The sequence below is a fragment of the Aythya ferina genome (genome assembly GCF_964211825.1).
Source record: "Aythya ferina genome assembly, chromosome: 2".
In the NCBI taxonomy this organism is placed as follows: Eukaryota; Metazoa; Chordata; class Aves; order Anseriformes; family Anatidae; genus Aythya; species Aythya ferina.
In genome coordinates, this window is record NC_140297.1 from 102362205 (window position 1) to 102375253 (window position 13049).

The window sequence follows — 13049 nt, forward strand, 5'->3', positions numbered from 1 at the left end:
TTCATCCTTTTGAGCATGTTTTCTCTTCATAAGAAGTCAGGTTTGCAACCTATATATTAATCTTCCTTAACAAAAACAACAACAAACAACAACAACAACAACAAACAAACGTCTTTCATTTCTTCAATATAAAATATTTTTTTTCATTGTTAGACATCAGAGTTACCTTTCTTCAGCTCTGCATACCAGATACCCTGTTTTCAATATATTTAAAAAAAAAAAAAAAAAAAAGATAAAGAAATGGAATTTCAAAACACAGGCTAACATTTTTCACTGGATAACAATAAACATTACTGAACTATTTAAAAATATAACAAAGCAATAAGAAGCTCTAGGAAAAAAAAAAAAAAAAAGAGAGAGAGAGAGAGAGAATTGGGATATTTATATTTGCTTTCATAATGACCTGCACTGTTCCCTCAATAGTAACACTCAAATAGCAAAAATTAGTATTCATAACTCATATATATCTCCATCACTTCTCCACTTAGCAGAATGGCAGTAATTGAGGAGAAAGGTCTCAAATTGTTATTATGAAATAATAGTAATGAAACAAAAATATTTTAAAAAGACATTGAGCCTGAGGATGAGATTCAGAGATCCTGTTTTCCAACGCAGACATGACAAACAAAGCAGGGAAAATCTCATTTAGTAAATCCTATACTCTTACACTTAAAAATCCTTGCTGTGCACAAAGCTTGTGAATTTTGAAGAGTTCTGGGGAAAAAAATACTTATTCTATGAGTGTTGCCGTTACAACTGAGGCATTCATCATCTTCAGAACTCAGTCAATACTTAATAAATAATGGTTAAAATTTGATTAAGCAGCCAATTTAACACATTTACAAAATACTGATATGTAATGAAAAAGAACCATGAATTTGTCACTTCACACACATTGGGGCTTTTGTGCTCATCAAGAAAAAATAACTGTAATATTTGACCTGTATTGCTGAGATATAGAGAAAGTTTACTGTGTTTTTAGTGTCAGGGTTAGGTTTTCAACCTGATTCCCAGTGTATTAGTTGCAAACTAGACATATCAAAAATACACTCTTCCCATGGAAGAGTGGTAGACAGCCAGTGCTTGAGTTCACTAGAAAGGCATGATTTACCTTGTGAAAGTTCCTGAAATATGCTGCCTTCTCATCTGGAAACTTTTCTAGCCTCCTGGGCCCTTTACTGGAAGCCTTCTTGAAAACCAGCCAACATCGTCTGAAAATCTGGAAACAATATCAATGGATTATATTAGCTTTTCTTTAGAGGTAGAAGTTATCATAAATGCATTCAGTTATGTAATTCACTTAGTATGAAATTTTAAAGCCAACATATTTTATTTTAAATGGCTAGAAAACCCTGAAATATCAATTATTTCTACTCTAGTGATTCCAGTTCCTCAATTTATAGATATTGATTGTCAGTCTTTTATAGACTTTGTTGCTTCAGTTTCTCACACATGCCAAATTTGACAATTGCTGAGATGCAAGTAAATCCACGAACTTTGAACATGAAAAGAATTAAAAGTCTGTCATTAGGGAAAGTGCTTTCAGATATCACTCTATGCATTTGTAGCTTTCACATTTATATTCTATTTCTACAAGAGTATCAGAAACATTTATTGCAGCTTTTAACATAACACAGTAATCAGCAGCTACTATATCTTGTACACACAGAAGAAGAAACTCCAGGTAAAATAAGTGACCATTGCTGGGCGTCTATTTCTCTCACTTAATTCAATGACAAACTTTCTAAGGAAAAACTATGCAAATTATTACATTTTGGGAATGTAGTATGTAAGAAAAACATCCAAGAAGCACAAAACAAAACATTTCAGTGAAAACCACACAAAATTTTACTTAGAATGCATGTTTAAGACTATTTACCAAAGGTCTGATGATATTGCCATAACCAGAAGTTTAAAATCAATCAAATAAGAAAACATTTGCAGTTCAAAGAAAAGCTGGTTGAGGCTAATCTTCTGGTCTATTTGCTTAAGTAAGGAATTATATATGGTTTTAAGATCTATGGGAGTAGTTTAGTTCATTTTCCTTTTCATTACTTGTACAGCTCTGTGAAAAATATCATACGGAATTTTATGTTATTATTTTACTAGTACATTTAGAATAAAACACAAAAAAATGTTAGCTAATGGTTCTCCCACCCATATATACAGAAGAGTCTTATTTCTTCAGAAATTCTACAGAATTTAATGACACAACAAAAGAACTGCAGTACTATTTAGTTTGGATGATCAGATCAAGCAAATCTAACATTAGAGAAAAAAAATTTAAAAATAATGAAATAGGGGCAAGGAGATCTAAACTGAGTTTTCTCATAGTGTGGTATTCTCTAAACTGAGTAAAAGCAGCAAATACAGTGTCACTAAAATAATTAAGCTTATTTAACTACATTTTGATAGAAGAATACTGACACTATCCTGTTGTCATTATTTCAAATGAATGTTATCAGGCAAAACAAGTATTTTCTTTTAAAAACCTACTAATTGGACTATAAGTACTTTTATCTTCATTTAAATATGAAGACATTTAATGAAAACTTCTGTAATTAGACTTTAAAAGTATACAAGTTTTTTTTTGTTTGTTTGTTTTTGTTTTTGTTTTGTTTTTGTTTTTTCTTCTAAGGTTGTAAAGTGGCAACTACTGTAGAGCTGTACTTTCTACCTTAGAAAATACTTCACCTAACCTGGGGGAAAAAAAGAGAATATCATTATCTCCTGAAAAAATGGCTTTGCACTGTGGGACATTATAAACCATATTTATTAGGTAGTGCTTTCTTCAAATAACCTCTTGGCAACACTGCAACTTATTTTACCAAAACTACAACATTTCTCCCACAGTTTTCTTCTGCTTAACCCATATTAATTCTTCACAGTGTTATGGTGCGAAAATCTCCACATTTGCAGGAGATGCAGAAGATTCACTTCTTTTTGAAGGGACTCCCTTTGACTCACTAGAAGCAATAGTGCCAACTGTCCTAAGAGGAAATATTTATTCATTTAATATAAGTGTTTCTTTTAATAATACTCCCAGCTCTTCTGGAAACCGTTCCTTTTTTAGGCTATGTGTATTTTCAGTTCGTCTCTTTTCCTCTGAGGATAGTATTTTCCGAAGTTCTTCATCAAGGTAAAAATCATTGCTTTCATTTCAAATCTTCTATTGATTTCCATTATCTGCCCTTAATAGTTTGCTGCCCTCACAGATATCTCTTTAGAAAAACAGATCAAGCCACAGGCCTCATCATCAGTGAAAGCAGGTTTTAGAACAGCCACAGAACCCTCATTTTACAGGTGACCTGAATTTTGGATAGATGGTGATAAGGTAACAGAAATTTTACATCAATTGACTGAGTTGTTTTATTATTTTTTAATTTATTATTATTTGTTCATTCTTTAAATTATTATTATTTGTTCATTTGTTCATTTTCTACACCACGGTTATATTTTATTTTAATTTAAAATATCAGTTAGATCCAGTACCTCAGAAGCATGCCTAGTAAATAGAAAGCTAGACAAGCTAAGTGACAGAGTCAAATTTCTCCCCAGGAGGATGAGAGTATCTTCCAGATAAAAGGTCATCTAATGCATACTCCAAAGCAATTCATTCAGTGACAAATGAGCAGGGTCTCCTGATTGGCAATTTCAGTCTTTTTTTTTCCACTGGATATCAACCTGGTTGAGTGTGGAAGGGGTTCTGAGGGTCTGACAGCTAACTAACAGAATTCAAGAGGGAGGCTTTGACTACCACCACCCCCCTCCCACTCCCCCCGGCCCTTTATTAGAGGTGTCTTCACAGTATCCATTGATGAGGGCCAAATGTCAGTTATCTTAAGGGATGCTCCTCATTAGGCCTAATCCCAGAGCTGTGTTAAACACAAAAGCTTTGGCATATATATGGGCTGTGGGATGAATGACTTGCTTTTACAGCAGAACACTTTGAACTGCAAGAGGAAGGAACTCACATTTTACCTTTAGATTGCTACTGTTTTGGTTTATTGACAGCTGTTTTTTCCAGACCTCTAAGGAAAGGAAAGATCTGAAGAAAGCAACGGCTCACTCAGCACTGGAGTAGGTACACCAAGACACATTCTTGTATTTGATTTTTTTTAACCTACAATCACTTTTAAAACTGGTAAAAAGACTTACATATTTCCAGTGGATTTCAGCAGCATTTTATCCGATCACAACAGACAGTTTGTACCATCGTGCTTGAAAATGCATTAGCATATGAATTTACCTATAAATATGAATAAATAGGTGCAGATGCGAGCACACAGCAAACAAACATTTGCCTTTCATAAGGCACCTCATTGTTATACAGAAACCTACTCAATTATTCACGAACTATGAGATGCTCTTTTATCCCTGGCCTAGTTTAAGATGCCATTGGCTGTAATCAAAACTTCTGAAAGACTTCTGAAGTCCTCAGATAATTGGGGTAGTCATTGTGAAGGAATTCAGCATCAGCCCTTTAACAACAGAGAAAATGATAACCACTTGCAGGTTTTGTCTCTATAATATTTAGTACTTCCTGTGAGATTTAAGTATCTGTTTCTGACACATGCATAGTTGAAGAAATGCCAAATATTTGATCATTCAATCAGTTTTACAGCATTCTTGGATAGGCACCCAGAACAACAGAAGTAATTTAATAATTTTCTGTGAAGGGCAAACAACAGTTTAATGACATCCTTTTTTTTTTTTTTTTTTCCCAGAGAAATTCAGAAAGATAACATTAAATACGTGCTGTACTGGGGTTTCCTTTCTATTATAGTATCATTTAGAAGGACCCAAACTAGTTCAGTACAAGTCCTGAGGAGGACTGTAACAAAACTACCTGCTGAGTCCACGCCAGAGCAGAGTCTCTTCAAACAGAAATATTATTTCCCCTCTGTTTTGCAAGATGCCCATTGGGCAGTAAAAACACTCCTCTCAACCCCATTATCTGCACTTCCACATCAGTAAGCAATGGCAGTAATTCAGCACACTTGTGGTCAGGTGAGAGCTGGTTCAGCAGCCACTTGCTATAGCACATAAAGACAATTTTCATGATGATGCAGAGGGCGAACAGCCTCTCTTGCTGAAGATGGCTCTGCATAGCCTTGTCCTGCAGCAAAGAAAAAGGAGTCCAGACCTGGAACAAAATAACCTTATCTCCCCAGAATGGTTCCTAAAATCTTTCTAGTCAAAAATTCAACTTCCATTACTACTTCATTTAATCTTTAGATATCCCCTTTTTATATTTTACTTAAAACACTGCTATAGACCAATTTATGATGAAAATCTCTCCTTAACCTCTCCTTGCCTTTTCTTCTGCTTAATTCACCTTACTTTTTCAGTGATGTTTTTATTTTTTTAATATTATTGACTAATATATGCAAAAGTCTGTCCTCTGAATAGATAACTATTCTTCATATCCGTACCACACAGTTCTGTTTTATTATTGTTGTGGATATTCATAATAAATCTATTAAAAGACACATTACAGCATTTACACATTGATTTACACATTACACATTGACTAAACTAGTTTTTTAGAAAAAAGTTGTTTTTTTTTTTCCTTTTCCTAAAATAACTTAAAAGAATTAGCTTGCTCTGGGAATCTTACATAGGAGTTTCCATTTTCCAGAGACTTCTAAAGACTTTTAATACTCATTTACAAAGATGCAATGCCTGTCTTTATCCACAGCTGTAACTAATTGAGCTTTGCCAGTCATCACTGATATTTAGAGAAGGGATTTTTATTGACAAGTCTCTACATATTATTCCAGAAATTCCACCTAACACTCAAATAATACATGTAATAATAATTTGTTTTTCATTCATTTTAACGTTTAAGTTATCATCCCCGCCCACCAAAAAAAAGTATAGATCTGTAATCAGATCACTTAAGATTTCTTAAAGGGATACATTCCTCTGAAATCTCCATCCCTCTATCCAACAGTACAAATGGCAATAATTTCCTCTACTATATTGGAAAACTACCTGTTTTTCTGTCATGTTTCTGACATGTTTCTGTCAGTAGAAACATGACAGCTGTAGAAACATTTGTCTCTTGAGAGAAGCAGCAGGGAGCCAGCTCCTAGTTACCGACAGAAACCATCACTGACCAGGACAGGATCAAAGAATCATTAATGGAGCTCTTTGCTAGAGAAACCCCAATGGTTCTCCCAGGAAGATACCTGTAGTAATGTTCAGTCTTGTGTTTACATCTCATTATTTACAAAATAGGCTGGCTGATTTATCCTTCCTTACTTTCCATGTGCAGAGGATACAGGACCTGTATCATTAGATGACACATCTCCAGTTAAAGCCCTAAAATATTAAAAGTTCAAATTGACTTTGTTAGTTTTCTACATTAAAAGTGGATGAAGTTTTTATGGGGTATGTAAGAGAAATACAATATGTCATGAGGTTAAAAAACAAAGACCACCACCAACAAAAAAAGTACCTTGACACTCAAATTAAAAAAAAAAACAAAACGTAGCATCCATTGTAATGAAAATAAAAACAGTTGTCACAATAACGTCATATTTAACCATTGTTTTGACACCACCACTTGTTGATGTTGTTGTTTTGATTCTCCCGTGTATACTTTGGCAAAGGGAGAAGAGATGAGAGGTGACATTTCACTGCTTCAGCGGAACTACATGTTGCACATTTAAATAAACTTTAAAAGGTACTGATGAAGTTATTGTCTGTGAAAAGGCCCAAGAGGAAAATGAGAAGGCAAAAATTATTCATTCCTCAGCTAAAGAGCAAGTTATAAGATTTGAACTATTGCTGAATAAAGTCAACAGTTTAAAACAAAGTCAACATCAGAGTCCATCTACCTGAGTTACCAATACTTTGCATTAACAAGATAGAAGCAAGTACTCTTGTAACAACACATGCCATCACATCTGCCCTTTGGTTTCTGGGCACATTTGAAATGAAGGTGCCCCAGAAACATTGTTTCTCCTGTCTTGACCAGCACAGATCTTACTGCCTACTTTTCTGAATTACAGTTACCACAGCACTGAGCAGGTACCTTACGAATGGCAAACTTCAATCTGGATGACAAAGCCAACAAGGAGAAATATCCAGGCACAACACTGAGCTTCCAAATGGGCACAGAGCAGTAGGAATCAAGCATACTGCCCCATAATGCCATGCTAAGAAGTTGCCCATTTCTCCACAGACAAGCAGGGTTTCCCCATGGCCATCTGACACCCACCAATTTCTGCTCAAGCAGGAAGTAAGGCAAAAATAACCTACAGCCCTGATCAAATGTGTGAGTTTACTTGCTTCTGTCAATAGTTCTGGGATATGGGGCTGTTTGTTCGTTACAAGATACAAAAACCCTTGGGAACATTCTTTTTTTTTTTTTTTTTTTTTTTTTTTTTTTCCTCTATTGATTTTAACTTTCCACTCTCTCGTCTATTTCAATATATTTTCTTCAAACATTGCCAAAGTGTCTATCACAAAACATTCACAATAGGAGCAAAACTGTTTAAACCGTAAAGCCAGGAGTCAAAAATCACAGATATATCCTAAAATGATCACTAGTAATGCCTGTAATAAGTAAATACTGTCTGAAGATGTGTTGTTGAAGGCTGTCAAATACAGAAAGATTCATCATTTTTTATATCCTTCTTCTTGCTCTTGAGCTTCATTTTATCATCCTAATTAGGAAGCAAAGATAAGCCTGCAGTTTAGAAACCTTGTAGTATGACATTCTACAAGGTTATAAAAGACTATTAGGTCTTGGATCATTTTGGTATCACAGTTCAAATCCTAAACATTTTAATAGCATATTTTTATTATTTGTATTTTCCAGATTGCAAAGTTAATGGCATTTAAAAACAGAAATAGAAGAAATATAGGAACATCTGCCACAAACTCAGATTAGATCAATCCTGGTGGGCTTGATTGCAGTCAGTGAGAATTATGATGGTTAGAGATGATTATGGACAATTCACCCAGTTAAAGTATATATATATGTCAATTCTCTATAACATACCATTATAGATTCATATACATGTTTATAATATACTATAATTTGTGGTTTTATAGTCACAGGCTATATATGTAATCCATAAGATTCATTTTACTATTAGAGAGTTCTGTGAAATCAAAGCATACCATAGTAATTTTTGAAATATTCATATAGTAACTAAAGTACTGTGTGCACAATCAGTTTAGCTGTGGGAGCTGAAGTATTTAAGTATTTTTATTTATTTATTTATTTTTTTATATAATTTTTTCTCCTTGTGGGGGAAACAAGAGGGGGATACAAATCTGGAAAGAAAGACTTGCAAGTTTTATTCTTCTGAATAGTGATTTACTTTTTTTTTTTTTATTTATTATTTATTTTTTTAATCCATAGGTACCTATAGCTTAAAAACTTGGAAACTCGGCATCATTATTTTGTTTCAAAGCACCAGCAGGGCAGTTCAAGGATAGAAGGACAACAAAGAGTGCACTCAGATTTCATGGTGGTTTGTACCTGCACAGAATATATCACTTTTTATTTGAATCAATTATTTTAATAAAATCAGTTCCAGTAGCCATTTTTGGCTTTCTGCATTTCCAACTCAGTTTCAGCAAGACTAACGTCAGTGTCTCTTTTCAAGAAAAACTAATACTTCATGTTTGGCCTCATAAAGTAGATAAAAAACAAACTGTTTGCAACAGTTTTAGCAGGCATACAGCAGGAAAACCCTAGAACTTAGAATATTTTAAAGAAATGGTTATAGCCAAGAAATATGAGGCATTTCATTGAGTTTAAACAGAACATGCAGCAATTATCTATGAGCAATTGTGTGGCCAGAGTTTGCACCCAAATCCATATAAAAAACTTAGAGAGAAAACTGCACTTTGATTACCCTCTAATACAGAATTTGAGTAATTTCTCAAACTGAACCAAGCTTGGGCCATTAGTTTATTTCAGTCACCAGACACTATTGTTGCTTTTTGATGGAAACATTGTTTTTTCACTGTTTTTTATACTGTTTTACTTTAATTAGTTAAAAACACACATAGTCCACTTGAATATGACAGACTGAAAATAATGCTTTGATATTCTGCAATGAAAAGTAGTATTTACAGAGGAGAAGTTACAACTTCTCTCTTTAGTTTTTAATCATATAGCTATGGAAATATCACTGGAGTAAAGGTTCTTAATTTTTAACTCTTCCATGTGTAAGTTTATTAAAGCTGAAACACAGTAACTTTTACACATATTTAGTAGAAACTCATAACTTTGTTCCCTCCCTCCCCCAAATAATAATAATAATAATAATAATAATAATAATAATAATAATAATAAAGGCACTTCCCACATCTGCAAGGGAATTTAACATTGAGAAACAGATAAAGCTGGAGTCTTTATAATACAAAAAAATCAGACCTTTACACACAACCTGAAATAACACACATTGAAAGGAGATATAAATCTACTCAGATGCTCAGCATTGTACTTTAGGAAGGTAGGGATTTGTGAAAACAAGTGTTACAAAATCAAAACCATGCAACAGAATACCTTAAAATGAAGCAGAGCTTCTGAACAGAACAGTTCAAACACCTATACTTAAGGACAAAAAATTCAAGTAATTTTTACAGCTTCAATTCAGAGGGTTGTAAGCTCAAATTCAGAGTCAAAAATTATTCTTTAGATTGACATCATCATCAGATAGCATTCTGTCACATCTACCTGCACTTCTCTTGACATTACAGCATAGAAACCTCTCTCAGCAAAGCTATCACAGTCTTCAAGATGTATATTGTTTTGACTTATAAAATAGGTGAAAATAGTGTGCTTAGCATGAGATTTAATAAAGCTGATCACAGCACTAAGTCCAAAGCACTGTTCACAAAGATTAAAACTGTTGGATATAGATACTCTGAATACACTGAATATTTATATACGTGCATAATATCTAACAGCAATTGATCCTAAGAGTAGAACAGGAAAGTTAAAGCATTTTACTTTTGGAGGTGTTTTGAAGTTTCAGCATGTGTCTATTAAATCCTGCAAAAATCAGCCACATTAATACTCGTGAAAGACAACTGTGATCTATAGGTGCTGGTATTAAGTGCTTGGTCACTGTTCCAAGAATTCTTGGAAGTGTATGCAACATATTTAAATACAGCAAGATTAAACAATATGTTAATGTAGAAGAAAAGCCCTTCAAACACCCTCTGATATACTGTATGGAAGAACAGCATATAAATTCTGAAAACTGCACTTATCCATGACATATGATTCAATAAACCTCTAAAGTAGGAGGTTGTATGAATCAATCATTTTCTAAAAATCAAATTTATCATTTTTTTTTTCCAATGGAGTTACACATAATGCTTTGACTCTCCTTTAAGCATTATGGCATCCACCAGATTTTATGGAGAAATTAATTTTATATAGAAAATAAGGTGCTCTGAAAAGTGAAGCCTACTGTAGGACTAAAGTAGTACCCTGAAAACAGCAATGATCAAGAGGATGTCTAATAACAGTGAAGATTTATTGATATCTGATCACCTGCACTACTGTGCCCTTAGCTTAAACTCTTCTGCCAAAGAATCACAGATTTAACAGATGCCAGCCCAAAGACCTTCATTACATCTTTTAACCTAACTGAAGGGGAGAAAAATTAACTAATATCTGTAAATAACTGGAAATAGTTAAAAGATTCAAATTTGCAAGAATCCTCTGCAGCAGTAGGAAAAAAGATATTCAAAAGAAGCTTGCTGTTGAATAGTTTGGTGAAACTTTTTTTTTTTTTTTTTTGCATTATTCACAGAACTATCTGGAATCTGTAAAGTTGAAGCAAACAAACAAAAAATCTAATTTGCTCTAGATAAAAATTTAAGAGGAAGATGTATATAATAAATATTTCAAATACTTCACTCATTTGTATTAGTGGTATATTTTCTGCCATTTCTGCTACTTATTTTAAAGTATTTCCTGAAAATCTCTAAAAAATAATAATAAAAAAATACCAGTCTTCTATTGCAATGCATCAGTATTGCACAGGGAAGGAAAAAAAAAAAAAAAAAAATAGGAGAGACTTGCCTAAGCAAGAAAAGGGTGAGAAAACAAATATTTACACAAAACTAAGAGGATTTGGAAGAAAAAGCTATAGCCATTAGCTCATGTAACTACTAATATCAACTCTGTTCAGCTTTTGTTGCAACAGCACAAATTTTTAAGATAGCATTTACTCTAAGAAAACTAGAATGAATGATCTTCCCTAAGAACTCAAAAGCAGCTGTTGTGCTACATCCCCACCCAGCACATCCTCTGGGGATATGTGTTGGTACGTGGGTTGGAAATTTTGTTGCAACCCAAGGGAAATAATGCAGAGGAAAATCAGATGGTCTCCAAATCCAGGTTTCATAAGTACAAAAGACCACTCTGAATTCCCTGCTCTGTACCTGTGATAGATCTCAAAAAATGTCTGCCCTGGAAGTGTTTTAGAGATTCACCCAAAGTTTATCCAAGTAAATCCACAGAAGCCATGTCAATGCCAATATACTTTAACTCAAACCCAATACAGTAGTAAAACTTAAGTCATCTCAGATCAAATGAAAATTTCTTTGGTAAAGGAAAGGTGGTAACCAAATCAATTATATTATCTCAAGAAACAACCAATCAAACAAACAAACAAAAACTGTCATTGCTTCCACTGATTATCACCAGCTTTCTAGAGCCTGTAGGAGATAAGGCTATCCTTTTACAATCCCTCCCAGTGGGCAGAAGAAAGAGATTAGCCTGCTCAGCTGATGCTATTATTTTGATATTCTAAACAGATGCATACAAATAGAAAACATCTTGATTTTCTTTGCTCTGGAGACCATCTAGGGACAGGATTGGACAGCAGAAGAGAAAAAATACTGCAATATTTGTGATCAAATTAAGCAGACAACCTCTGATACGCTATATAGACAATACACTATCTAGCATCCTGGTTCAATATTAACTAGAATAAGTCTCTTTTCTCATTTGCAGTACTAAAAGCGCAACTGCAAAAAAGTGTTGTTGACATCCTGTGACTGCTGAGATAGTGTTGGTTACAAGTTCTGAAGCTGTAATACAAAGCTGAAGCTTTCTAATACAAAAGAGGAGGGAGAGAGACAAAAATACGCTTGTGTGCTCATTAGTATTACTTCTATATTAGTAGTAATTGGCGGTATTACCAGAAGCAAGATTTGGCTTTGCGGTATTAAATGATTAATCCTAATACTTTAGTTGTGAAGTTTCAGGTAGAGACTTAAAAAGTAGGAGACTTGTCACAGATACAGTTTTATATGACAGCCAATCAGTTAACTCACAAAATCAGAAAAAGTCAGCTTTCTTTTTAAGCAATCTTTCCATGCAAAAAGCCAGTAGAAAACTATAGTTACAAAATAAAATATGCAGATTGTATGGAAAATATCTCATAGGGTCAATAAAGTAATTATTAATTATTTTTATCTAGCTTTATTAATAGCCACTCTGAATAAGAACATACTATGAATCATGAACTAAATTAAAGTTGTCAAATTCTGATGAATGCAGAGGCTGTCAGAGTGTGGACTAAGATTTTTGGGGGTGTTTTTTTGTTTTTTTGTTTTTTTTTTTTTTAATTTTGTATTAATGAAATAAGCAAAGTGTGATGAGCAACTCTTCATTATGCAGTATGAGTAATTCTTACCTTCTTCAAGGTAAGAGTTTGCATACATAGTACCAGTAGACTGGCTCACCACAGATACTATCTTACGTATCAAGAGTCAACGGAAAGCGTACTTTTTTGACCTATTTGTTTTGTAATGAAGTTATGGAGAAATTAACATTGCTTCCACTTCTGAAAATTCCCAAATGCTGTTCAAGACCTCAAAATCAAGGGAACCAAAGGAAGGAAAAAAATATCAATGTGGAATTACATAAATGAACACTCATAATCCCAGGTATCCTCAATGGTTCAGAGTTGTTGTTTAGAATTGCATACTTATGCACACCAGATAATATATAGTGACAGCAGTAGGTAGATTTCAGTCTCTGTATGCTAACTAATATA

At 33.7% G+C, this 13049-nt stretch overlaps 1 protein-coding gene across 2 annotated transcripts in view; it reads right to left on the bottom strand.

Moving 5' to 3' along the window:
* Positions 1–13049, bottom strand: part of DOK6 (docking protein 6) — a 246417-nt gene that overhangs the window by 142743 nt on the left and 90625 nt on the right. For both annotated transcript variants that reach the window (XM_084511406.1, XM_084511407.1), the window contains exon 2: positions 1112–1219. In XM_084511406.1, the coding sequence (XP_084367532.1) occupies positions 1112–1219 (108 nt within the window). The remainder of the gene's footprint in view (positions 1–1111; positions 1220–13049) is intronic.